At 47.2% G+C, this 25,406-nt stretch overlaps 6 protein-coding genes across 12 annotated transcripts; 2 read left to right on the forward strand and 4 right to left on the reverse strand.

Annotated features, from left to right (window-relative positions):
- Position 1: 1 nt before the first annotated feature.
- LOC117135757 (activated Cdc42 kinase-like) lies at positions 2-9,863 on the reverse strand. 2 transcript variants are annotated; one of them, XM_033296215.1, is made up of 8 exons: positions 9,780-9,863; positions 8,532-8,601; positions 8,054-8,453; positions 6,915-7,997; positions 6,112-6,848; positions 5,831-6,050; positions 541-1,854; positions 2-483 (listed from the first exon to the last, which is right to left on the reverse strand). In XM_033296215.1, the coding sequence occupies exons 1-8, from the start codon at positions 9,781-9,783 to the stop codon at positions 292-294; spliced, it is 4,020 nt and encodes a 1,339-aa protein (XP_033152106.1). In that variant the 5' UTR covers positions 9,784-9,863; the 3' UTR covers positions 2-291. The 2 variants fall into 2 exon arrangements, with proteins under 2 accessions (XP_033152106.1, XP_033152104.1); XM_033296213.1 differs by lacking the exons at positions 2-483; positions 541-1,854 and adding an exon at positions 1,897-5,616.
- Positions 9,864-10,158: 295 nt separating this feature from the next.
- Positions 10,159-15,730, reverse strand: LOC117135758 (tripeptidyl-peptidase 2). The gene is made up of 12 exons (XM_033296216.1): positions 15,440-15,730; positions 14,916-15,252; positions 14,307-14,856; positions 13,505-14,059; positions 12,915-13,036; positions 12,703-12,859; positions 12,435-12,640; positions 12,213-12,376; positions 12,036-12,147; positions 10,980-11,975; positions 10,591-10,918; positions 10,159-10,531 (listed from the first exon to the last, which is right to left on the reverse strand). Exons 1-12 carry the CDS (start codon positions 15,602-15,604, stop codon positions 10,159-10,161), a joined length of 4,065 nt encoding a protein of 1,354 aa, XP_033152107.1. The 5' UTR covers positions 15,605-15,730.
- A 380-nt stretch (positions 15,731-16,110) lies between these two features.
- On the forward strand, positions 16,111-17,387 carry LOC117135762 (UPF0329 protein ECU05_1680/ECU11_0050). 3 transcript variants are annotated; one of them, XM_033296224.1, is made up of 3 exons: positions 16,111-16,298; positions 16,469-16,555; positions 17,188-17,387. In XM_033296224.1, the coding sequence occupies exons 1-3, from the start codon at positions 16,200-16,202 to the stop codon at positions 17,371-17,373; spliced, it is 372 nt and encodes a 123-aa protein (XP_033152115.1). In that variant the 5' UTR covers positions 16,111-16,199; the 3' UTR covers positions 17,374-17,387. The 3 variants fall into 3 exon arrangements, with proteins under 3 accessions (XP_033152115.1, XP_033152116.1, XP_033152117.1); XM_033296225.1 differs by lacking the exon at positions 17,188-17,387 and adding an exon at positions 16,991-17,109 and having other exon boundaries at positions 16,119-16,298; XM_033296226.1 differs by lacking the exons at positions 16,111-16,298; positions 16,469-16,555 and adding an exon at positions 17,033-17,130.
- A 336-nt stretch (positions 17,388-17,723) lies between these two features.
- On the forward strand, positions 17,724-20,909 carry LOC117135760 (tyrosine-protein kinase transmembrane receptor Ror2). Its single transcript, XM_033296218.1, has 4 exons — positions 17,724-18,114; positions 18,169-18,448; positions 18,514-18,756; positions 18,816-20,909. The coding sequence occupies exons 1-4, from the start codon at positions 17,746-17,748 to the stop codon at positions 20,096-20,098; spliced, it is 2,175 nt and encodes a 724-aa protein (XP_033152109.1). The 5' UTR covers positions 17,724-17,745; the 3' UTR covers positions 20,099-20,909.
- Positions 20,851-21,267, reverse strand: LOC117135763. The gene has a single exon (XM_033296227.1). The coding sequence runs from the start codon at positions 21,236-21,238 to the stop codon at positions 20,891-20,893; it is 348 nt and encodes a 115-aa protein (XP_033152118.1). The 5' UTR covers positions 21,239-21,267; the 3' UTR covers positions 20,851-20,890.
- Positions 21,268-21,352: 85 nt separating this feature from the next.
- LOC117135761 (apolipoprotein D) lies at positions 21,353-25,399 on the reverse strand. Of its 4 annotated transcripts, none has more exons than XM_033296221.1 (5): positions 25,287-25,399; positions 23,790-23,996; positions 22,068-22,222; positions 21,938-22,010; positions 21,609-21,881 (listed from the first exon to the last, which is right to left on the reverse strand). In XM_033296221.1, exons 2-5 carry the CDS (start codon positions 23,925-23,927, stop codon positions 21,609-21,611), a joined length of 639 nt encoding a protein of 212 aa, XP_033152112.1. In that variant the 5' UTR covers positions 23,928-23,996; positions 25,287-25,399. The 4 variants fall into 4 exon arrangements, with proteins under 4 accessions (XP_033152113.1, XP_033152112.1, XP_033152110.1 ...); XM_033296219.1 differs by having other exon boundaries at positions 23,790-24,001; XM_033296220.1 differs by having other exon boundaries at positions 23,790-24,001; positions 25,206-25,399.
- Positions 25,400-25,406: the final 7 nt, after the last annotated feature.

A 25,406-nucleotide genomic window follows, 5' to 3' on the forward strand; every position in this document is an offset into this window, starting at 1 on the left:
GTATATTAAATGTTTTTTAATTTATTGAAAATGTCTACATATGTGCATAAATGTATATTTGATGCTGGTTACTTGCATGCAGACCAAGCATGCGTGAATAAGTACATGCTGAGATTCTATAGATCCGAATGAAGGCAGCCAATGGCGAGCAGTGATTACGTTAGTTCCAAATTACTTAAGCCTATCCCATGCTTAGCCTACAAATTAGAAACGATAGTTATGAGGTTAAGGCAACGGCGGTCGTTGAAACCAGATCATGGCGATCCAGAAGTGGGGGCCTTAAAGGAGTATTTAAAGTTTAAGGCCATTTAGTTTGTGGGCCGTTGTGTGTAGATCCCATTCGTGCTGCTGCAGCGCCTCGAAGGAGGCTTCCAGGCTGAGATTGGCCTCGCTAACCAGGTTCTGCAACTTGATGAGCTTGATAGACTTGTGCACGTCCCAGTTGATGAACTCCAGGGCACCCAAGCAACGATTGGGCGTGCTCTGTGAAATAAACAATTGATTAGATGATATCTGCTTCTTAATGCACAGTGAACTCACATCTTTGCCGAGCACTTTCACCATGATACGCACTTCGTCCGAGTCCACACCTCGTTCGCAACCCTTGGGCTTCTTGTCAGAGAACTCCAGCAGGTCCTCACAGCTCACCGAATTGGAATCCGCCAGTCGGGCGGCGGTGGCTGCAAAGTATTCTGCTTCAGTTTGGGGCTTGGCAGAAGCTCCTCCTGGTTGGTTGCTGGTTAAGCTGGTTTCGGCAATGGACTTCCTGTTCATGGCCATGTTCACGGAGGCTCGAACCTTCTTGAATAGGGCATTTCCAGCCAGCTCATTGTCCACACTTGAGAAACGACTCACTTCCGACGCAGTCTCTGTTGACGGCAACGCGTCTGGTTGGCTGTGCTCCGATTCCAAAGCGCTGCAACTGCTGCCTGGAGTGGCAGTGCGACGACTGCTCTCGATGTCCAGGTTACGAAGCTCGTCATCGTTCACATACAGGCCGGATATCTGAGTGGCCTCAAACTCGGCGTCTTTGCCCTTGTTGTAGTGCTCCTTCTGAATGGAAAAGTTGTAGAATCCGTCGGTTACATCTGGCGACTGTAGAATGCCCTCCTTACTGGTGTCAGCTTCCAGGATGGACTCGAACTGCAGCGAAGCTGTATCCGTTAATCCGGCAGCATCCGCGGGTGTCAGCTTATCCAAGTTCTGGTAGGTGTGTGCGGATTCCTTACCGACTGTCGGCATGTTCTCGTATTCCCGCTCCGAGGGTAGCGATGGACGTCGCATGCCACTCGGCCGGACAGCAGCCACTACTTCGATGGCTCGTCCTGGCTGTGGCTGGGAAGAGGTGGAGATCTCCGGTGATTTCCCAGCCTCGTCACCTAAGTCTGTCAGCTTGCTGAGAGTGCGTTGCACACCGTTGGCTGGGATTATCAACGGATACTTGCGAACATGCCGCTTGGTGCTGGTCTTCACCTGCTTTTTGCCCTCGCGCGGCGGCAAGGGTATGGGGTTCGGCGACTCCGGCTCCGGAAGCTGTTCTGTTGGCTGTGCCTCGGGAAACTTGTAGCTGCCGTGGGTCATGTAGCTGGGACTCTCGCAAGCCTCCAGCGAATTCGAGTTCTCGTCATTGTGCCGACTCAAGCCGGCGGCCAGTTCCGCCTTGCGCACCCGCTGGGTGGCACCCCGAGTGGGCAATGTCATTGGGCGCTGCGACTGGTGAAGGCTTTGCAGATCGAACTCGTCGGTGTCCAGGTGGCGGAGCAAGGTGGCCGCCGGACTGGGACCAATGTCCAGCAGGGCCTTGCGCTCGATCAGGCTGTTGTAGGCCTCCAGTCCCTCCTTTCCGATCAGCGACTGTTTGGACGGGGTGGGAATAAAGTGAATGGAAATGAAATTGTACAAAATGATAATGTAGGGATACAAAACAATAATAACTAAAGCATAGGGGAAATGAATGAAGCCTAAGCAATCGCAAGACCAAACGCCAGAAATATTGAAATTCAGAATTAGTTTTTTTATTGAATCCCTTTAAATATGCACAACAATTTCGTTTTTGATTACCAATTAACTTGTTTGGTTCTTAGAATTCAAACTCTTTTGTTTTTTTTAAATAGTTGTCGCTTAGTTAAATGTAGTTTAGTTTACTTTTGGGTTTTCTTGTATAATACTCGAGTAAATTTTGGTTTTAATTTTAGTTTAATGTTCTCTGGGTTGAAACGCTTCAAACGCATAGTTTAGAATATCATGTTTCGCAATGCTTACATTACGGCCTTCGTACTAAATATTTGTATACATATAATTAGGTTGATTTAGATTTAGGTAGGTGTATATATAATCTGTATATAATATTCTCATTTTAATGTTATCCATAAATGCATAGAATGCGAAAATCTTTTAGTAAGTTTAATTCATATAATATATTCTTAGTGAGGTTATCAAAAACGTTCGACACTTTGCAGCCGTCGGCAATTCAATTGAAGGTTATTTTAGTTTTGCTTTCGGTTTCATTTTGGTTAGTATGCCAATACTTGACTCTTCAATCTTCAATCTTAAAGATACTTAGGGTTCGACACTCTAGTTAAAGTGAGCGTAAATGCTTCTCTTGGTTTCGGTATCGTCTAACTTGTTTGGTTTTGGTTTTGGTTTAGGTTTTTGCTTTTGGTTTCGCTTTAGCTTTGGTTTCATAAAAAATGCAAGCGTCAGGATATGGCACATAATCCGTACGGGATTCTTGCTCCGACGAATGCCTTTGGATGTGGACAAGTTGTGAGGATTGTCAACAGTTTTGTGTGGGTGACTGTCTGTCTGTCTAGTTGTTTTCAGTGTCTGTGTGTGACTTATAACTGCCGTGGGCTCTAAGGACTCAGCTCTCACCGGCAATGGATAATACCCTGTCTAGTTGGATTCCCCTCAAAAAGTGTAGGTGTTTCGTGTTTGTCGTGTGCCTTGCAATACTGTTTTCGACAACCAAGCTCTTGTTGGGTTTCATTTTATAAAATCTTGAACATTTTCTATTCCGTTTGGAAGCCATTATCTTTGTTATATATGCTAGTTTGTAGTGAAAAGTTGAAGAAACGTTTGGTATATTGACGTAAGGCTATTAATTTATATTCTGTTTGAGAAATGCGGAGAAAACTTTCGCGGTGTTAGCTTTTTCAAATTAGATAGAATTTGATGAATTAGGGCCTTTTACAATTAGTTTCAGACGTCCTAATCTAAATACAGACCACTATATTTCCACATACTTTATCGAACTGGAAAAAGAAAACCGCTTTTATTGATACAATAGAGTTTAGCTGTTGGTGATGATGAACCGTGTGATAGATGATGTAATGGAAGTTTGGAAGGTATGCAGCTGATCTGCACATCATTATTATCTGTTCTGAGAGGTCTTCGGTGTTTTCCTATAAGGCACACTCTCATCTCGCTTCAAAAAATTCAAATCCAAAAAATATATAATCTATTCGCTGTAAATACTTCTACAATTTACTCTTCGACGCCAACACTCTACGCTTCCTTCCTCACACACAGACAGTAGCACAAACACAACATCGCCAAGCTCCTTGCGGAGCATCCATTCGTGACCACGGCTTTCCGTATTCAATTCGCATCTCTCCATCTCCTCATTGCCATCGCCTAATCGGACATCACATTGCCAAACAGTAAATTGAGAACGTATTTCAGCATTTTCCTTAGTTATGGAGCCGGACTGGGCGGAATTCGCGGCGCCACGAACTCGCGCCGGAACTGGAACTCATCCCCGCTCTCGGTGCTCGAGGAGGAAGAGCTATCACTAGATCTTCGGGCCGAAACTGCTCCACCAACCGCTGCTGTGATAATCGATGCTGTGGGCAGCGACTGCTGCTGGTGCACCTGTCGCCAGTGCATCTCGTGCTGCTTTACCGCCGATGCATGTATCTTCTCCGGCCAGTGGAATTCCGTGGGTCGCTGGGGCTTCGCTACCTTGTTATTTGGTGTCTGAAGGGAGCCCACAGAAAGCTGGCGCTGTTTCAGTTCTTCGGGCGAACTTCCCACGAAGTTGGTGGAAGTGGGACTCTTTCCCGTCAGACGACTAATATCGAACTCGTGCAGAGCAGCTCCACCACTCATTGGCCGCTGTATAGAGGTTCCGGCTCCTGGCCTGTAGGTTGCCTGCACTGCCGACGAAGCAGCTGAAGACGAGCCCGACCCGGATCCGGGCAATTCCGATCCATTTAAAAGATAACTGGGCTTTTGACTAGAGCTCAAATAACTCGCTTGGGCCATGTTGTAGTTATTGCCCGGACCACGACCTCCAAAATCGTAAATGCGCTCGTCGTATTGGAACTGCTCATAGCCACCACCCATGACACCAGGTCCTCCTCTGTGAAAGCTGCGTCTTTGCCCTCCAATATTATAGTGCGGCGCCGATTTGATGCTCGAATTGGATCCGTACATTTGACGAGGTGATATGATAACCTCACGTTCGTCGTGGCATGCGGACTGCACCTGTCGATTCATTCCCGCCCGGCGCCGTCTTCCCAACGACGAATTCGAGCTGGCCGCCACTCTGGCGCGGATGTCGCACTCGGAACGGGCCAGGCTTGGCTTGACAGGCTCCTCGCCGCTGGATGAACTCGAGTCCAGGGTCATTGGATTGTAACTTAATCGCCTTAGAGTACGAGCTCTGATCGAACGGGGCTTATACGAGGCGGAGCGTCGTGGCAAAGGCGGCTGCTGCTCCAACCTCACTTGTCGCTGGATCACGCCCCTCTCCCGCTGGGGCGGTTCAGAGAGAACCGGTGAAATGGGATGGAAGCTCTCATTGAATGATGTTGAACGCTGGCGGTAGCCCTTGGATCCCATGTAAACAGAGCCACTGCTAGCATTCAAGCCCACTCCGGACTTAATGGGCGAGGCGCTAGCCAGCATCTGCTTGGTGGCCCCGTTTCCGAATCTCTCGTAACCGAGCTCATCCTTGAGGCTGGCATATCCTCCTGACATAACCACTGGTGGCGCGCTAAACAGGGGCTCGCCCTTTAAAGGAAAATGAAAACTTTCCTGAGGACTGTAGCTGGACTTTTGACTGCTACGACGCGACAACGAGATGTTGGTGTCGCGCGAGGCGAATCCCGTGTCTGGAGTGCTCGACCGTTTGTCATCCATAGGCTTGGGATCGATGGGGGCAGCGGCGCTTAGCTGGGCCTGGTTATGCATGTACTGAAGGTGCTTGTCCAGGTGACTGGTGGCCGCATTAAAATCGAACATGGTTTGCACGCCGTTGCTGTAGCTGTACACCGCTGACTTTAGGCTTCCGGTAGCACTGCTGATCCCGTCGTCCAGACTGGCCATGTGCGGCAGCTGGTCATTAAGGATCGTGTCGTTGGAGTCGCTTTTATCTAACTCTGTGTAGGTGTGCATAAAGTCCAAGTTGAGCGCTTTCAGTGTGTTTTCAATGTCCATGATATTGTCGTCAATACTCTTCGGCGGCTGTTCATCCGCGCACTCACGTTCCAGATTTAATGGCCTGCTAAGGATCTCGCGCGACTTTTGAAATAGAAAATCGGAGCTCTCCTTGTCAAAGATGGGTACACGTAGATCGGTGCTGTTTTTGATTTCGCTCAGCGAACGGAAACGCTGCTCGGTTCAATGGAGGAGCAAAACGAGAAAACAACCAAAACAAAATGCCAAACGCAAACGCAAAAGGGGAAATGAAAGGGCAACGATGTAGATGAAGGAGAAAGAGCAAAGTATAGACAAAACTCAAGGATTAGAATCCATTTTAGAACCGGAGATCGGTGGCATAGCAGTACTGGGTAACTAAACTGATTGCACTCTTTAAAGGGCTCACCTGTATATCCGGAATGCTCTGCAGTTCCTCGGTGAAATTCTTTTTCTTGGAAAAGGGCGAAGCATTCCCATGGGTGGGCGTGTGGGCAGAGCCGCTGGCTCCTAATCCGCCAGCCTTGTCGCCGCTTCCATTGTTACTTAAGTGCGGAAACCTGAAACTAAATTTGCGCTTAGGACTGTGGATGACAGGTGTCTGATCAGAGACCAGATCAATCATCGACCTAAAACAATAAGCGTTTTAATTAATGTTTATTTAACAAATATTTAGAGTGTCCAACTCACCTAGCACTAATTTCGTTGGCTATCTCGATGGCATGGTTGAGAATCTTTTCATCCTTCACAGAAATAGGTTTCACAGTTCCCGACGATTTCTTTTTCGATAGCGTGGGCAGCAGTCCATGGCCATGCTTATTACCGTTGGTGTCACCACTTTTTTGACCCAATTTGGCGGACATTTCCGTAATCTCATTTTTACTGTTCACATGATCAAATCCGGGCGACTTGGGATGACTGCCTGTAGCAGCGCTTATCGATCCAAACATCGAGTTAATCTCGTCCAGCAGCGAGGGACCAAAGTCCAGCTTGTCAGCCGCTATCTCATCATCTGATATCTCGTGGTATTCATGAGGATCATCTACAATACTTCGAGAGGTGGGACGCCAGCCCGTTTCCGAATGGACACTCTTCCCATCTGCACCATAGTTGTTGTTGTGCAAGCCAAACTCCAGTTCATCGTCTCCTCTGTTAAGAAAGAACGGATTTGTAGACCCGCTGGCAAAGTCGAATGAACTCTGGCCGTTGGTGGCTATCAGCTTAGGCGTGTGTTCGGCGGATGGAATGAAAGTGGGGTTCATGGAGGTGCCCATGGCGCCTCCGCTGTTGGCACCTTCTGGGAAATACCCGCTAGCAGTCTGAAGAGAGTCGGGACTCGTGGGCGTGGGCGGCAGTAGGAGAGGAGTTTGTTCAATGTCCTCCGAGGGTTTGTAGGGCGTCACTATCTGCTTGGGCACGTGATTGTACTGAAACAAATAATAAACAATTCCATATTAGTAAACGGAAGAAATTTTCGGGATCACAGGACTCACATTCTGCGAACTTCCTAGGAATGCGATGTCTCCAAATGTTGCTCCGTCAATACCTACGTGGCCGGTGTGCTTGAAGTCGTTTTGTGGCTTCGATATCATCTCGGTGCGCAGCTTGCGCTTGCTGATTCTGTGTTCACTCACCCGGCTAAATGAATCACGCGTGGAGCTGGGCAGACCTTCGAGGAATGCCACAGTGTTGGAGGGGTTGAAGTAGCCTGTCTTGCCAGTGCTAAGCACTCCTTTCCAGAAGGGTGTGCCCGTGTTGCGGTCTAGAACGCTTATAATATCGCCCTGGCGATAAAGTAGATGGTCCTTTTTGGGTTCTGTGCAATTCACTACAGCTTTAAGCTGCTCTGGCTTCATATCGGGCAGTTGGTCATAGATTTCACCGAAGCGCGGTCGCTTGGCAGCGTCATCCTGCCAGCACTTCATCATCAATGTATAATACTCGCTGGGACAGCAGTCGGGCTGTTCAAGCCGCTGGTAGTTGGGTGCATCAATGGCCTCGAGGATCTGCAAGCCTGTAAGAGCCGCCCAGGGTTGAAAGCCGTAGGAGAACATTTCCCATAGGCACACTCCAAAGGCCCACACATCTGAGGCGTTGGTAAAGCGCAGATAATTGATGCATTCCGGCGCACACCATGCGATCGGCAGCTTTAAATTCACGTTGAAGTTGGTCTTGTAGTAGTCCTTGCCCACGCCCAGTGCCCGCGACAGGCCAAAGTCGGAGATCTTGACCTTGTCCTTGCTGAAGACTAAAATATTTCGCGCTGCCAGGTCTCTGTGGATGAGGCGCTTCTGTTCCAAGTAGCTCATTCCATTGCAGATCTGTAGGGCGAACTCACAGAGCGTGGGAATGGTGAGGAAACTGACTCTCAGTCCCGAATCCTTGAGACATTCCAACAGTGATCTCAGATGTGCGAGCTCAGTGACAAGCATGAGCGAGTCAGTGGCCAGGACAACGCCGTACAGGCGCACGATATTCTCGTGCTCGATGGAATGCATGATGGCCGCTTCCTTAAGGAACTCCATGGGATTTGACTGCATGCGCTCTCGGCACAGACACTTAATAGCCACTTGGATCTGTCAAAGACGGACGATAACAATTTTGAAGTTGGTGAAAACTGATCTGGACTCACCCGTTCGCTGCCATTGGACCAGACTCCCTGTTGGACGATCCCAAATTCGCCGGTTCCCAACTGTTTGTTTACACTAATCGAGTCCGCCGGTATTATGTGCTTGTTGTTGGGCACCTTGCTCGGAGAACTGGCTCCGTTCTTGGCGGCCAGAGAGGAGCATGCAGAGGCACTACTGCCATCCAGCGCCAATTGACTTCCGCCGCCGGGCGCCTCTTCCCGCTTAACCATAGTGCCAGGCGCCTGCAGCAGACGCTTGATCTTGCTGAGGTAGCTGTGGGGAAAATGCTTCTCGTAGAACTTACGCAGCCTCCGGATTTCCGGGCGCGAGAGCCCGATGAAACGTAAATCCTCGTCTGCTGCATACTTAAATTGGGCCGCGTTCGTTATTTTCAATTCGTTTCTGCGGGGAGTAAAAAGTATAATGAGTTAGTTCGGTTGAAGACAGGGGGGAAGTGCTTCCGCTTTTTGGGTCACTCACTTAACGGCATTGTAGTACTGCTGCAGTTCGGACTCAGTGAGGAATTCGTATAAATCAATTTGTGGATACTCTGGAACGGGGGAATGTACAAAAATAAACACATTAAGATCGTGGGTATATATTATATAGATACTATATAAGCGACCGCACAAGACCAAATCTCGGGGGCCCTTATCTTTGAAGTGAAGAGCGAGTAGGGGGAATACCCTATGCAATAAATAACTTCTTTAACGATCGATCCGCCAACGCAGATGGTTTTTTGAATATGATAAAATAAAACACACACATCTCCTGAATACCCAAAAGTTCTGCCCCCGTCCCCGCACAATCCCCGCCATCCACTCACACAGGAGTACGTGAGCACATTGACACAGAATTCCGATTGCCTTATTTTATACCCTACACTCTCTTATAAAATGTATACAACCCTCACCCAATTCCTCCTCTTGAAGGTGAGTTTTTCGAAAGTTTTATGATTTAAGAAAACATTTTTCGTGCTACTATGTCAAAATAACTAGATGTGCCACTCCAATTGAATCCTAACCAGAACCTAATGTTCATATTAAGTAATCTATTTGGGTTGATAAAAGTTAAACTTTCATTTTTCGTACTGTTTTATACGTCGAATTAGTCTGATTGATCTAATTATAAATTATTTTAGTGTCATAGGCAAACTAAGTAAAGAAGAGTATCTGATAGTCGCGTCGCCAGATTCGAAGGTTCTTTCTTGATGTCGCTGCACCCGCATTTGTCATCCGGCTGCAAGGGGCCATTGTTTGTCCTCTCCGGAGTTGACACAGTGGGTGGGCAAGGGGTAGGTTGGAGTGGGAGTGGAAAAGGCACTGGGATGCGGGGTGGAACTTAAGCAACAAATGCATGTACACAGATTGCGGAGCTGATATCGTCCCGGGAATTTCATGGGCGATTACTGAGTCATTCGGCTTGGGACCGGGAGCTCGCTCTAGTTTCCGGCGCCGCCCCGATTCCCGTTCCCTCTAGTCCCGGCCGCACTTTCCCGCAGGACTTCGCTGTCCTTGAATATGCAAAATAAAATCGATCGGCCAATACATACATGCACACACACACTCGCACACACAGGCGGAAGCCTCATCGCAACTACGTAGCAGTAAACTGCAGTTGGAAGTCGTTATTCCTGCACTTTTCACATGTCACCAACGAGTTCATATTATTAGCCGCACAATAAGACAATTTTTCAGTTTTAAACAGCTCTTTTTCTGTCAAACTTACCCATTTTACACTCGCGTGTGCGTCTGCATTGTTTTTTGTTTTTTTGCTGCAATAAGTATGACCGTCACGCGGAGTCGGCTCAATTACCAGGCACCAGTGCTGGAAAATGATATGTTCGACGTTGTAACGGTTTGGCGGGATTTCAAATTTCAGTACTTCTCATTAAATTGTTTTATTCTTATTTTTACATTTTCTTAACATTTTTATCGATTCCCCGAATCATTAACCTTAGTCAAATTTAATAATTTAGTTTAAATGACTTACAATATTGAATTTCAGTTAATAGCATTTATTCATATAAATATGGATTACATTAGTTATAAAAAACAATGATCGCTTCGAAGCGTGAATATTTGTTGCGTATTCTGTCGGAAAGTGCTCAGAACAAACGGAAGCTGCTGGGAAAGGCAGTGACCATCATACGGTTGATGACAGTACGAATGTGCTCGTGACCCAGGGCGCCGTTGATGGCGGCCAGCTCCACGAACTGATCGCGGGTGCGCTTCTCCTCGATCAGCTTCACCATGTACTTGTACATGCGACCGTAGTGGCCATGGGCATAGGCGTGCCACAGGGCGAAGTGGATGGCCTTGGAGTCGTTGGCGTCCACGAACTTGATAATCTCGGTATATAGATCGTTGATCTCAGCCAGGCTATCCTTGATGCAGTCGTCCAAAACAGCCAGCTTGGCCACAGCAATTCCCTTCTTGCATTGCGCCTCAATGAGAGTGTTTTTCTGTTTGTCCATGTTGCTAAAGAAGAGAAGGATTCATTTCTGGACTGGAATGCCTAACCCAATTACACAACATACGTCTTTATCTTGGCTGCATCGGCACGAGTGTCGTTCTTCAGACCGTAGTAGGAGAGTAGTGCCTCAGCATCGGTCTCCTGGATCACTTTGTCGGCCAGCTTAACAATGCGCTCCAGGGCGCTTCGTAGTTTCTTTTGATCCTCCTTTTGCTTGTCGGCGCTCTCGCCTGCCTCTGGTGGCGATGTCTTTTGAGTATTGACGAAGGTCAGCGGCAGTTGCGGCTTCAGCTGATTGGACTCGATGTTCTGGATAAGTAGCAGGTTTGCTTGCAAATGCTTGGGATGGGCAGCCACCACATCATTATAGATTTTCTCTGCCATTTCCAGTTCTGTAAGAAGATCGCATGTTAAACTAATCAGAAAACAGTGCTCTATTTTTTAAAATCCTACCACACTTGACAATCTGCGAGCATTGGAAGTCGCGAAAACTTTCGGCATAGTCGTCGGCATTGGCCTTGCCCTTTTTGGGTGAGGCGGGACTGCCTGTGCCGTCCACAGGAGGGTCGTTCTGAACAGAAACTCCATCGCCGGCCGCAGGATTGGTCACCGAGGTGGCCGCTTGTGGAGTCGCCGGAGCTTTCGGTTTTGCGCCATTAGCAGTGGTGACAGTAACTGCTGTAGCTGTGGATCCTGCAGCGCTGGAACCGTTGCTCGAGCCATTCGTGTGTGCCTTTTTCTCAGCGGGATTGAGGATGTAAGTAAACGGATGCTGAGCCACGCGCCGTCCGACCTCATCTTGCGGGAATACCAGATTGCCGCTTAGCCAGGCGCATTGAGTGGGCAGATTGGCCTTCGTAAGTCGCTCTTGGGTAATAGGAGCGATATACAGCACCCGAGTGGACAGCCTTAGCGGACTCGAGACGTACTTACGACCTCCTACGATGCACTGATTGTAGTTCTCGTAGAAATCAAGGGTGAGCGGGTTAGTCAGCTTGAATGAGGCCACCAGGTTTGCCTCCGAGATCTTCTCCAGCAGGTCGCGCTTCTCGTGACGCACCTGCAGTCTAATTGTGTATTCGCCCTTATCGAGCTTTGTGAAGGAAGTGTGGGAGTGGGCATCGCCGGTGGCAACCAGGGCCTTGTTTGCATCAAAAAGCATCCACATCTGTGACTCAAACTCCGCTTCATACAACAAGTCGTTGAAGATCGGTGCGTATATCGACACATCTGCGGCCTTGGCCACGTTCAAGTTAAAGGCCAGCAGGTTCTGATACACCTGACGTCCATCTGGGATGACGTCTCGTGTGGCGCTTAGCGGCGAGATCTTGGCCTCGGTCGGTTTTAGCACCACTTCGGCATTCTTCAGCTGTAACTGGGGCTGCACATCCTCGGCAACCAGGGCCTCGATCTCCAGCTTATGAATTCCCCTGCCCGCATGCATGACATCTACAAAATAATGATTTCTTTAGTTTAACAAAACCTATTACCATTTTACAAATATCTCACAGGCATTGGGATTGTGCGCTTCCACGCCGCGAAAACGCAAGCTGTACTTCAGGTGACTCTGCCCGTAGTTTGACCAGTACTTGGCAATGCATAGCTCCAGAATTCTGCCAGACTGTCATACAAATGTGGGTTTTAATCAGTATAATGACTTGTAAAGGTTTCAATCGATTTACCAACCTTAACTTTAAAAGCCATTACAGATTCGTTTTCCGAGCCAACAGATACGATCTTCATAGTCTCAAGCTTACGACAGGATTGCTTGGGAAGAAGTTGGTTCGTGTGTACAAAGAACTTTCCAATGTCCTTGCCACGATTGGGATCGGTGATACGCATACGCAGCTCTGCATAAGAATAAAGTGTGACTCACTTTGTGAACATATTTCAAGGAATAACACTCACCCGCCCAAGTAGCACGTTCTGGTACCAGGATGAAGTCTCTTTGAATGGTGTTTGGCTGAAACTCCACACTGTTGTCTCCCTTGGAAGAGGCGGGTTCGAAGACGGGTGTGTTCTGATCCGACTCCAGCACATGGGGCTGCACCACTGTGACAGGAATCTCAAAGAGAGAGCCCTTCTGCACGCAGTCAGTGTCATAAGCCCGAATCCTGAATAAATTATGATAATTTAGATTAGGAAGGGAAGCGTTTTTGGCTGGAGAGCTTCTTACACAGCGCTGTGAACGCCTGGCTGGAGTCCAGTGGGATCGACGCGCACGGCAATGGAGCGGGTGCCATAGCTGAGATCCAAGAAAGCTCCACACTGCACCCACGGTTGCGAGGCAATCAGATTTAGCCGTACATTGAAGTTAAACTTGTCCTTGGGATCTGTAAAAATCGAACGGTAAGAGCTGGAACTGGGTGATCCATAGTCTCTACTTACCCGCCTCCTTGTCATTGTAGAAGATAGGCTCTATAAAAACGTTGTAATCGACGAAGTTACGTTGCACGCCCTGACGCAAATGAATTCCCTTGGCTGCGTTGTTGCCCACGCGCACGGAGAACCTAAAGGATTAAAGCCAAAGGAATTTATTATTTGGTTGGAATTTCACAAAACTGTCTTTGTCACCAGAATCTGTATGCTGATTATATATATTGTATATACCCTCTAGCTTTTATAGTTTCTGAGATCTCGACGTTCATACGGACATGACCAGATCGACTCGGCTATTGATCCTGATCAAGAATATATATACTTTGTATAGTCCTTCTGCCTGTTACATACTTTTGAACGAATCTAGGATACCCTTTCCCTCTACGAGAAACGGGTATAAAAACCAGAAAGTATGACTATCATTTGTCATATAAGACTTCGCTGCCTCTAGGCATATGAAATTATTCGATTTAATAGATTAAACCCGAAATAATAACCGGTATAATTTCGATTGTATCTTATAACGTCAAGTAATTACACCGGTTTTGGCAAGACATTTTTTGTTTCATTTCTTCTGACTGGCGGTCCACAGCACTCACCTGAGCATATTATCCTTGGACTGGCGGTGCTCTGTCAAATGCTCGAATGCCTTCTCGACATTGAGCAAGCCATGGCCCTGAGCAAAGGGATCCACATAGCCCAGCTTGGTGGCAGTGACGCTGATCGCCCGCTTAATACTGTACGGCGAATACTCGATGTTCTGTTGCTTCAGACCGGAGATGAGCAGAGCCACGGCGCCGGCGACGTGAGGTGCCGCCATGCTGGTACCGTTCATTAGCTGGGACTTGCTCATAGTAAACTGGGGCACGGACGCAATGGCTCCGCCCGGAGCGCACACGGTCACGCCCTGACCTCCGTCGATGCAGGGATCTCGCGATGTCCAGGTGTACACGTTGCCGGGCAGCTTCTCTCGCATCGCATACTCGGCCTCCATCATTTGGGGTGATACGTACGCGCCCACTCCGATCAAACTGGGCTGGCTGATGTCCGGCGGAGTACCCACAGTGCAAAGTGCCGGACCATGGTTGCCGGCCGAAGCCACCCACACCACGCCATACTTGTTGACAACCTCGTTCATGAGCTCCCCAATGCGGCTGCAAGAGATTAGAGATATAGATTAGGTCTCTTTTCATGACTTTTGATGGTTATCAGTTAGGTGTGTGTCGGCTGGAACGTGTCGGAGACAAGAGGATTGGAGTGTGTGAATATTTGGATTTCGCATGGAATTTACCTAGACGCACTCATCTTCTTTCTTCTGCGACGCATTTCATCCGACCCCGACCCACTAAAAGACATCACCAACTTTGGGATTAGTTTTGCCGGCCTTTCGCACTTGCTTACCCAGAATTCGACCAATTGGCATGCTCGCCATAGCTCATGTTGATAACATCGATCCGTCTGCCATCGCGACATAGTTCCATCACCTTGGTCATGGCACGCACTAGTGCCGTGCCGGTTTCCATAGACCCAAGTCGACCATCACCGATGGTCATCGATACGATCTTAGCATTCGGCGCCACGCCATCCACGTCCCGGGAGCTATGGTTGCCGCTGGCAATAGACGATACGTGGGTGCCGTGGGGTGAGCTCATGCCGACCACCTCCAGTACGTTGCCCTCGTCGTGGACGTTCACCGATATGGAAAGAAAGTCGTCCACATTGCGGGTCTCGTGCGTTCGCGAGTACTCGCCAATGCGCAGAGCCTGATCCAGATCGCCCTGCTCCGTCGTGTCGACGATTGTCAGCCAGCCGTCGGCCGTGGGAAAAAGGATGCAGTCGTAGGAGGTCTTAATGTCGCCGTACACCTTCTCGTAGCTATTCAACATCTCCAGCTCAAAGTCTAGATTTTCTTTCAATATCTTCTTATCCCAGGGCAGTTTTGAGGCTTCTCCTGAAAAGATACATATGTTGTTGGTCATTTTGCCCCAAGTAATCAATCACTTAGCTTACCTGGATTTTGTGACTCAAATTCAACAATCTTGCGGCTGGCATTTGCAGTGGCCGTCTTATGTGGCTTGTCCCAGTGCTTCAGCTTGGCCTGGGCCACAATATTGTTCCGCACCTTGGAGGGCAACAAATCGCTGAAGCTCTTGAGGCCCACCCGCACCGCCTTCTCCGGATCTGTGTTCAGAGCCATCAGCTCCGGACTCAGCTTGAGAGAGTTTCCGGACAGGCCCTTTATGTTTCCGTTCTCATCCGGCGTCACCTTCTTCTTCATGTCCACGTCGCCGCATCCGGAGCAGTCGTACCGCTCTATTACTTTAACGGTCTTTCCATCGCACAGCGTCTGTTGCGAAGAAGCAGGTTGAAATTGGATCGGTTATAATGAGAAAAGGGTGTAAGAAAAAGTCGAGACATAGTAGAAGGAATAAATCATAACAAAATAGGTAAGGCGAATATTGTAAATATTACTAGAATCACCAGTAAAAGTTCATTGTAACCGGTATGGACAGTGCGAAAAAGTGCCAACTCACCTCCAGTCCCGTTGCCCGGGGATCGACGCCGGAATCGAAGATGGCTATGGTGACGTCGCGTCCATCGTACTCCGGATACTTCTGCAGGAAGTTCAGCACTCCCGTCTCCGCCTTGGGAACCAGTGCGCCCGTTGGAAATGACTCGACAATACCGCTGGTGGCCATCCTGCTCTCCGCTGTTTTGTCGCTCTGCTCTTTGTTGGTAGTCTTCTTGCTGCTATTGCTGCGCTCAGAACTCTCTGCGAATTCCTTCGTTGCTGTTCAATGAAGAATCGGATTGGTAAGACCAAGATCTGAGTGCAAAAAAATGGTCCAGCTGGATGTACGGCAAGTGTATTGGGAAAAATACCAATCCAAATCGAGCGCACAACGGTCACACAGCCTTACACTGGAATTTGTTTTCTGTATACTTTCGATTGATAATAAATATTTTATAAATTTATCAGATTCCCATAGTCAGAGCTATGCGGAAATTCAAGTTTAGGGCTTTTCAGATCTATTCATTTTTAGTTTACAAATTATTTAAACCAACTATTGGTAAAAAACTATTTTCAAATCAACATTGACGTTTTTCTAAACGCAGTAGCAGAATAGAACTCAGTCACCGTTACTTTATTATCGTTACTGGCCCACCTCTAGTTCAACATTCAAGTTTTTGGTATATTTTGTAGGGCTACCTGTATATTGGAACGGACTATCCACGGTCACACTGGGTGTCGTCTTGCAGAAAATATCATAACAATATATTTCTATTGACAATATGTGGTTCGAAATCCTACCTGGTGCGGTGATCATCACCACGCTCCTCTCGGTGCCCATATACGCCATGTACGGCCTGGACAAGCTGACGATCGGCAATGTGAGTCCAACGCTGGCCTTCTGGCCCAGCAGCTCGAAATTCTTATATAATCGCAGCTGTTTGTGCACCAATCGGAATCTGTTAAACATTATTTAACCGCCTGCTTTTCGCAACGAGTTCGACGGAGCACTACGGAGTTTCTAATTGTTTGCTAATCGTTTGCTTCACAGGCTTTCCGGCGCAACATGGACGAGCGTTTCAGCCGAGTTATGTACCAGCGCGATTTCCGACTGACCGACAATCCCTACAAGATGAACGTAAGTGGTGTGCTATAGTCTGGCTTGCCTACAACTGATTTTTGTGCGGCAGGCCAACCATCACGTTTTTACACTATTTTTGGCAGCAGTTTTGTTATCTCACAGCACTCACTCCATTAATATGCACGCTCATTTTGGTTTCGTTGTTTGTTTGTTTTTCTCTGAAGTATGTTGAATAGATTGTTTTTGGTGTTATTAACTTGCTTTCTTCACTAATAAAAACTTAGTTTTAAAGTTTTCTATATTATAAGGTAATTGCATTTAAAAACTTGGGTTTCTTTGTTAATTACTTGTATATGTTTTATTGATCATTGGTGACGGTACTTGAATGTTACTTTATTTTCTACCAATTCATAGCATCCATTTTTGCACGCTCATTATAAGAGTTTTATAAACTTAAATCATTTACAAAGAACCGAACCAATCTTCTTGCAGGGTCTGGATGCCATACCTGATGAGAAAACGAACTAATTTTAATTAAGTAAAGTTTTCCGTTTAAGCTTAAGTGCAAAAGTGAATAAACGAAACGTGCAGTTCGGAAGTGATAGATGAAATGGTCGTCTTTGGTTTTTCCTGTAGTTCCTCGCAGATTTTGTTGCTGCCTCAGGTGTAAAGCTTCTTTCTCTATATAGGGTCTTGAACAAATTCCCGATGAAGAGGAGAAGAAGGAGGAGAAGGACCCCTATGAGGACAGCGATGATCCCGCAATCGTGAAGAAGCGGGAGAAAGAGCGGAAGTTAAGGGAGAAACAGCTGAAGAAGGAGGAAAAGCTCAGGGAGAAACAGCTGAAGGAGGAGGAGAAGCAGAAGAAAAATTAGTATCAATAAAAACAAACATTTCGCCAGTTGTGCTCCCAAGCCGAGCACAGGACTCTCGGCCGCCTTTGCCGCGCATTTAGCAACCCTGTGCTCGTGACAGGAAACCACCCCTAAGGGAGAAGTACGGGTGGCGAAACATCCCGTCGTCAGCTTTGTGTGGTATTCGGTGAAAAGGCGTCGTCGAGCTGTGAGCGCGGAAATAAACAAATATCCTGCCGACTAATTTCGAGTTTAATTCTTAAAAACTATTTTAGAATTCGGGAAGATTGAATATTGTGGTGTAAGGCGGTAAAATGCCTTAGTTTATGAGTGCCCGCAAGGATTTAGCTTGGAAACGGTTCGCTAAACAAGGCATATACATAAAACACAGCCATGGCTGCCGGGCAATGGGTGGGGGTGGTTGAGCGGGTGCTCAGGGGAATGGGGCTGAAATGGGGGGCCAATTTGGCTGTCCTGGGGCTGTGCGTGTTCCTCTTTGCCAGCGTCACGCACGCGAACTCCCTGAACGCCATCGAGGAGCCCGTCACCCGGCGCCACCACCAGCGGCATCACGAGCGCGAGCGGGAGGAGAACGGCTACTGCGCTCCGTACAGCGGCAAGGTGTGCAAGGAGTACCTCACCGGCCAGGTGTGGTACAGTCTGGAGGATCCCACTGGCGGGTGGAAGAACGAGCAGGTGACCACGGCGCTCTGGGACGAGCTTATCTCCGATCTTACGGGTCTGTGTCGCGAGGCAGCCGAGGTGAGCTTCGATTGATACATCTAGAGATCACATTTTAATCTCTTTTCGCTACAGAAAATGCTCTGCGCCTATGCGTTTCCCAACTGCCACATGGAGGGTGGTCGAGCGGTGAAGGCTCCTCTCTGCTTCGAGGATTGCCAGGCCACGCATCTCCAGTTCTGCTACAACGACTGGGTGCTCATCGAGGAGAAGAAGGAGCGAAACATGTTCATCAAGAGCCGCGGCCACTTCCGGCTACCCAACTGCTCCTCCTTGCCGCACTACAACGCTTCCATGCGGCGACCCAACTGCTCCTACATCGGTCTAACCGAACTCAAGGAGTCCGAAGTGAGCTGTAAGTCTTCATTATCTCAAAAACTCCTTAGGCTTTTCTGATGCTAGAATCCCTTTTCTTCACAGACGATTGCCGCAATGGAAACGGACGCTTCTACATGGGCACAATGAACGTGTCCAAATCGGGCATTCCCTGCCAGCGCTGGGACACTCAGTACCCGCACAAGCACTTCCAGCCACCACTGGTCTTCCATCAGCTCCTGGAGGGCGAAAACTATTGCCGCAATGCTGGCGGCGAGGAGCCGCATCCCTGGTGCTACACTGTGGATGAATCAGTGCGCTGGCAGCACTGCGATATACCCATGTGTCGTAAGATCATATCTTTTTTTGCTCTTTTACTTTATATAATTCACCCACTTCTGTTTTAGCGGATTATGTGGACCCCAATGCTGGCGATTTGAACACGCCCATCAAGATGGAGAAGTTTTTCACGCCATCGATGATTTTTCTCTTGGCTGGAATAGGTTTCGTGGCCATTGTGACGCTGCACTTGATGATCTTGCTTGTCTATAAGCTGTCCAAGCACAAGGATTACTCCCAGCCTGCGGGAGCAGCCACTGCAGAGTGCAGTGTTTCCATGCGCGGAGGAGAAGAGTGTGGTGGGAATCTGAACACCAGTAGAGAAACCCTCGGAGGCAATGGAAACACGAATACCTTGGCAAAGTGGGGCACCATTAGGAGCACGGCCACTATTCACAGCAATTGCGTGGCCCTAACTACGGTGAACAATGTGTCAGATGCTAAGGGCACGAAACCGAATGCCCGCCTGGAGAAGTTAGAGTACCCACGTGGGGATATAGTGTATGTAAGATCATTGGGTCAAGGAGCCTTCGGTCGCGTCTTCCAGGCCAGGGCTCCTGGACTTGTTCCCGATCAGGAAGATCTTCTAGTCGCTGTTAAGATGCTAAAGGACGACGCCAGCGACCAGATGCAGATGGATTTCGAGCGTGAGGCCTGTTTGCTGGCCGAGTTCGATCATCCCAATATCGTGAGGTTGCTTGGGGTGTGCGCCTTGGGCAGACCCATGTGTCTGCTCTTCGAGTACATGGCTCCTGGCGATCTCAGCGAGTTCTTGCGCGCCTGCTCCCCATATGCCACCCACCAGGCGCCGACTCGGGATCGTCTGCAGTTGAACGAGCTACATCTGCTGCAGATGGCGGCCAACATTGCAGCGGGAATGCTGTATCTTTCGGAGAGAAAGTTCGTCCACCGGGATTTGGCCACCAGGAATTGCCTGATCAACGAGCACATGGCGGTGAAGATCGCCGACTTTGGGCTCTCGCACAAGATCTATTTGCAGGACTATTACAAAGGCGATGAGAACGACTTCATCCCAATCCGCTGGATGCCGCTTGAGAGCATTCTGTACAACAAGTTCTCGCTGGAGTCGGATGTGTGGGCCTACGGCATCTGTCTGTGGGAGATCTTCTCCTTCGCCTTGCAGCCCTACTTCGGGCTAACCCACGAGGAGGTGATCAAATACATCAAGGAGGGCAACGTACTCGGCTGTCCGGACAACACGCCGCTCTCCGTCTACGCGCTGATGCGCCGCTGCTGGAACCGCAAGCCCAGTGAGCGACCTGGCTTTGCTGAGATCAACCACTGCATCCAGCACAGCATCGCCGAGAGCGAGTGCAAGGCAATGCTCTAGATGATTGCCGGAGAAGTGAATGAAATAATCCTTGTCGAACAGAACGATCGTCCGTTGTCCTTGTGGGGCAAGCAATAGAAGCACATTAATACGTCAGGTTGGGTGACAAAACAATAGAAGGGAATGCCATCATCTTAAAACTTGATAAAAAGCTTTTGGATCTTTAGTATATTTGCCGATTTTTTTAGGACATACAAAATAGTTCTGAATTGCATAAAGGTGGCATTCCTAGACTATCTTTTTTGAATCCCCATCTCTTATGCATACTGAATTGAATTTTGCACAAGGTGAGATCAGAGGGGCAACAGGTTTGTGATTAAGTTAGTATAAATGACAGCTCCATATCTTTAAGAGATCGCTCCGTTACCAAGTCTTTCATCCGATGCTTCCTCACATAACTTTCTTTAATCGATACAGAAACTATTTTGATACACTTATACCCTCTGATCTCTCGATCTCGATCGAATAGTCTGCCACAACGAACGCATCATCAACGTCTCGTATCCATATCTAGTCTGTAGATTAAGTTTATATATATGCGCATATGTAGATTGCATTTTAATGGGAATATTTTTGACTAGGCTTAAGCACTGCCATCGCAGTCGCACTCCACAAAGATCGCTGATCACTGGGTGGACAAACAGGAACCAGACACCGGAGACCATCAAAACAATAAGTTAAATGAGATATGGAATATTTAGAGAACTGTCTACAGCCCGAATTTCTGGGTAACTTTACATAATCTTTGTAACTAAAGCAACGTGTTGATTGTAATTTGTATAAATAAACCATCTATAACCGTATCATATCAGCAGTAGTAGTAATTATAATAGTAGTTATCGTAGTAGCAGCGATTATAGGTTGCGGGATAAGGTACAGGGAGAGGCACCGGAAGAACTCCCGCGTATCCAGCATAGCCGCCATATCGGGCATATCCGCCATATCCTCCGAAGCCTCTAAAGCCTCCGCGACCTGGTCCTCCGAAGCCGCCACGACCGAATCCTGGACCACGTCCTCCAAATCCGCCTCTACCGAAACCACCTCTCCCTCCTCCGAATCCGCCTCCTCGACCTCCTCCTCCGAAACCTCCAGCATGACCGCCTCCACCGTGTCCTCCTCCGCCTCCACCTCCTCTCGCATAGGACATCTGTGCGTGGATCACAAGGAAAATCAGGAAAAACAAAATCCAAACTCGGGACATCTTATCCGGCCAGAACCTTTTCGATCCGTTGGTAAATCACGACTAAGTTCCGATGACTGGGAAATTCTATTTATTGCAAATTAATTAGGACACCCGCGTTAATTGGCAATGCGGGCATGAGTTCATGTATTGAAAATCCCGATCGAGTTACTCTTGTTTGTCTCTGTATTTGCGTTGCTTCGCCTCTCTCCGCCGATTCACACTCCTCGATATCACAGCAGCCTAAATGATTAGGCATCAAATGTAATTTGTTCCTTAACCGAATGAACTTAAACATATAGATGGGGGATGAGCCGCTGGAGGAGCCTCCTACAGCGCCTCGGGGCATTGTTTGTTTTTGCTGATGATCAGCCTTTCCGGATCCAAAGAGAGTCGTTTCAACACATCGTACACTTTGGAGCGGACATCCACCTCGAAGTCCCGATCACGTCCAAGAATCCAGATCTGATCGGAGTGACCCAGTGAGCCGATGCTGCCGCAGGACCACAAGATGGCGAAGTTCTCGTAGTCCGTGTAGAGCACCTGGTACTTTCCGGAACCTGGCAGCAGTCGGGCAATTACGTCCGGAAATCGGGTGGTAAACTAGAAAATATTAATTCTGTTTATTGAGTGTTATTAATATTATTTATTATAGCTACCTTAAAGTCCATGATGGAGGATCGACTGTTTTCTGGCGTTGCATAGCCAATGTTCACATTCGGATTACCAGTTCTAAAAAGGACAACAACTTTGAAACACAATATATATTAATAGATAAGTTTAACATACATGCGATTTATGTTTTTAATGGCTACAGCCAGCTTAAAATTGGAAAACTTGGATTGTTCGCCCTTGTTATACGGCTCAAACTGAAAGGTGGTGCATCCGGAGGCGATTTCCGGAAGATAAAAAGAGCGCTCTACCTCGTACCAGTGTCCAAGAACCTACAAGATAATGATATTACATCCGTTTATTATTACTTCTTTATCAAAATGTTCTTTGAGCTCTTAAGTAAGTTGTTTCTACATTTTCCAAGTACTTCATCGAAAAGTGACATCTGGAAAGATTGGAACTAGAACTATCTGATAACCATCAGTGTGAAATCCAAAACTTTTGTCACGCAGCGTTTCTCTCGGCCAAGAAACACTTAACTGGGTTACTAATCAAAATGCCACTTAGCGCAAACAATGCGTAAAACGTAAACATTTTGGAAACTGGTTATGGACTCGCTTGTGGCTGCTGGCCATTGAGAAGAGCCGATCTTTTGGCCGCTGCCCATCTTGCAGTTCAAAGTCGGCGGAGGGCGCCGCATCGGATCGGAGATTGCCACTGGTGACCAGCCGAGGTCTTTGCCCCGGGTCAAAAGTGCGCTTAGGGGGCGGGGCCGGTGGCAAATGGCTTAATTCACGCCTGTCAACAGCTCAATTGGATGATGTGCCATTTGGAAGTGGTAGGGGAAGAGGAGAGGAGGTCGCCAGACCCACATAATGTGAGTGACAATGCCTCCACCTCACCCGGGCAATTATGGTGCATTATCTTTTATGCAAATCAAGGCTCAATCAATTTAATTTCAGCTGCTTAAGTGAGTGTGCCAATTTTCTAGTCCATGATCTCGACAGTGTATCTAAACCAACAGCGGGTCGTTTATAGCTAAAACAACTACATGCATTTATGAGTACTAAACAGAGTCCATTTATGGATTCTCAGAAATACTTTTAAACAATCTTTTTACAGCCCCCCGAAACCAATTTTCGAATTTTCTTTCTCGAGAAACATTAGTTTCACATTTATGATGGCATATTTGTGGCTTGGCAAGATGATTCCATAAATATTTGATTGAAATATTGGCTGTTCGCACCAGGGATGTTCCACTGTATTGCACTTTGTTGTCCTTGGCGTGCCCATGTCTCAGCATTGGTACTGGTTGATTTACTTCTTTATAAAATAAGTGGCTTGTTTACCATCAGCAGGCCATAAAGCTTTTGTGCCGCTCGCCTCCTTCTGTAAAACTGGTTTGCATTTTACACGGCGGATCGGATTTGGTGGCCTTAAATTGGTTCAAGTTCATCATCTGCACAATCCCCAAGATGTAAAGAGGGGTCTTCGTCTGCGGCAGACGCCTTGTGCCAATTAATCGAAGATGTGACACGTTTAAGACGATGGCCAATAGCCGATGAGTGGCCAGTTATACAGTGCATCTCATAGTTGTAAGGACAAGCAGTTCTCAAATACTGTGTAATCTAATAACTTGGTTTACTTAGTACTGAACGTTACACTTAAGCATTTGGGTTCTGTTGGGTCAATAATCTGTGGCTTTAATAACAGGTTTGGAAGGTGGTTTAATAAAGCCAATGTACATTGCAAATATGTATATCTAGACCGCAAACAAATGTGTGTATGAATATTTACAATACCCAAACAGTCTGTTAATAAAATAGCGATTAAAATATGCAGCAATTTTAGTTAGTTAGTTAATGAACAGATGTATGAGAAAGCCAGCAACTAACTTACCCGACTCATGTTAAACTTTGGCATCGATGGATAATTCGGGCAACGTCCAAATCCGTAGGCATCCGTCCCAGCAAATGTCACTAATAGCACTCCGGACAACAGCCAAACCCTCGAGCCAAGTGGCTGGCCACTCATCATGGTTGCTTTTGATAGTTCACTTTGAATATTTGGCACTTTAGGCGGCAGAATCGGCACTCCAGCACCTAACTAAACTGTGTGGAATTCGAAATCAGGCAATTTCCATTGAACTCGGCCGTTTTAACTTGGCTGTGCACAAAGCGATGATTTCCGTTTCGACGGGTTCACTTGGCCAACGAACTATGGATCGACATGAACCTACTACATATACATTTCCTCAAAGGTACACCATGTCCGTCCATTAGTATTCCGGATGGGATGTGTGCGATAATGGAACGTGCTGGCTACCGGCTTAGTGGAGCAAGCCAGACCGAATTGGTAGCTCCCGCAAAGAAGAAGAAGAAGTAAAGTGATGTGATGTGAGGTGAAGTGAAGTGAAAACCACTAACTGGGTTGGCGCGGCGCCGTTTATTATTGATATTTATTTTGGTTTTTGGCTCGTGCCCGGCCAGCGAGTTACGTAAAAGAAAAGCCAACGTCAAAATGCAGCTGGAAAACTGGTTGCTCCACCGATTTTCGCACACACCAAGAGATACTTATTGCGCATTGCAAAAAGCGGGTAAAAGCGAAAATACCTAATCGAGGAAATACTGCGCTGGGATGCATCAATTGTGTCATGAAGTTAGTCGGGTGCATTGCTCGATTTATCTGCGAAAGTGGGCATATATGTAGACATGGTAGCTTCATTCGAGCGCATCAAGTTCAAGAGAAATAGGAAGTGGTTTTTCTTTTCGCTACTTCGGTTTGCCATCATCGCATGAGGAATATGGCCAATAACTATTTGATTGATAGATAGTGATGTGAAAGGTACTTTGATTGGTAGCTACATAGTATAGATCATCAGTAACAGTATTAGTTGGCACTTATTTAATAATATTGTATTTTAAGACGAAATGGTAACTTGATACAAATGATTATGTATATTTTAGATTTTAGACTTTAAAAGAAGTATTTCCTTGGGTCTAATTGAATTAGTGTTATAGGTAAATAGTAAATAATTATATGAAATTTACGATGCATTAAAAAATGACATTTGCAAGGAGGACTGAATTCTTGTACCTAGACTAAATCGCAGTACCTAGACTAAATCGCACTACGTAGACTGAATTGTTGTACCTAGACTACCAGCCAGGTACGCCAAAATATACACTTCCCATCACTGCCAATAGAAAAAAAGTGTTAATTTCACAGAAAACGACAGCCGCAAGTGGCTGAAAATAAACCAAGGCAATTGCAAAATACTCTCGTTGTCCAACTGATTTCACTTTGTGCACATACAAGTATCCGTTTCAATACGCGTGTCAGTTGATAAAGTTGTCTTGCAAAATGCAGAACTATCAGCCATATCTCTTTGTTTACATCGGCTTTTGCGGTGTTCTTTGCCTTCTCGCGGTTTTTATCTCGCGAACTCGAATTTCGTATGGCGCCAGTAACGCGGCTCGTTCACATCGATCGACCGATCGCAGCAACAGCTCAATT

Source organism: Drosophila mauritiana, chromosome 2R, assembly GCF_004382145.1.
Source record: "Drosophila mauritiana strain mau12 chromosome 2R, ASM438214v1, whole genome shotgun sequence".
Taxonomy (NCBI): domain Eukaryota; kingdom Metazoa; phylum Arthropoda; class Insecta; order Diptera; family Drosophilidae; genus Drosophila; species Drosophila mauritiana.

Coding starts and splice junctions, on each gene's coding strand:
- LOC117135760 (XM_033296218.1), top strand. CDS start 17,746: ATGGCTGCCGGGCAATGGGTGGGGGTGGTTGAGCGGGTGCTCAGGGGA. Junction 18,115..18,168: donor TGTGTCGCGAGGCAGCCGAG/GTGAGCTTCGAT, acceptor TTTTCGCTACAG/AAAATGCTCTGCGCCTATGC. Junction 18,757..18,815: donor CTGCGATATACCCATGTGTC/GTAAGATCATAT, acceptor CTTCTGTTTTAG/CGGATTATGTGGACCCCAAT.
- LOC117135758 (XM_033296216.1), bottom strand. CDS start 15,604: ATGGCCACCAGCGGTATTGTCGAGTCATTTCCAACGGGCGCACTGGTT. Junction 13,037..13,504: donor TCCAAGGATAATATGCTCAG/GTGAGTGCTGTG, acceptor TTAATCCTTTAG/GTTCTCCGTGCGCGTGGGCA. Junction 10,532..10,590: donor GATGCAGCCAAGATAAAGAC/GTATGTTGTGTA, acceptor TCTCTTCTTTAG/CAACATGGACAAACAGAAAA.
- LOC117135763 (XM_033296227.1), bottom strand. CDS start 21,238: ATGCGAGAGGAGGTGGAGGCGGAGGAGGACACGGTGGAGGCGGTCATG.
- LOC117135757 (XM_033296213.1), bottom strand. Junction 7,998..8,053: donor GGTCCAATGGCAGCGAACGG/GTGAGTCCAGAT, acceptor CGTCTTTGACAG/ATCCAAGTGGCTATTAAGTG. Junction 6,849..6,914: donor TCCTAGGAAGTTCGCAGAAT/GTGAGTCCTGTG, acceptor TATTTGTTTCAG/TACAATCACGTGCCCAAGCA.
- LOC117135762 (XM_033296224.1), top strand. CDS start 16,200: ATGTGGTTCGAAATCCTACCTGGTGCGGTGATCATCACCACGCTCCTC. Junction 16,299..16,468: donor ACAAGCTGACGATCGGCAAT/GTGAGTCCAACG, acceptor TTTGCTTCACAG/GCTTTCCGGCGCAACATGGA. Junction 16,556..17,187: donor ACAATCCCTACAAGATGAAC/GTAAGTGGTGTG, acceptor TTCTCTATATAG/GGTCTTGAACAAATTCCCGA.
- LOC117135761 (XM_033296222.1), bottom strand. CDS start 23,927: ATGATGAGTGGCCAGCCACTTGGCTCGAGGGTTTGGCTGTTGTCCGGA. Junction 22,223..23,789: donor CAAAGTTTAACATGAGTCGG/GTAAGTTAGTTG, acceptor ATTATCTTGTAG/GTTCTTGGACACTGGTACGA. Junction 21,882..21,937: donor CCTCCATCATGGACTTTAAG/GTAGCTATAATA, acceptor AATATTTTCTAG/TTTACCACCCGATTTCCGGA.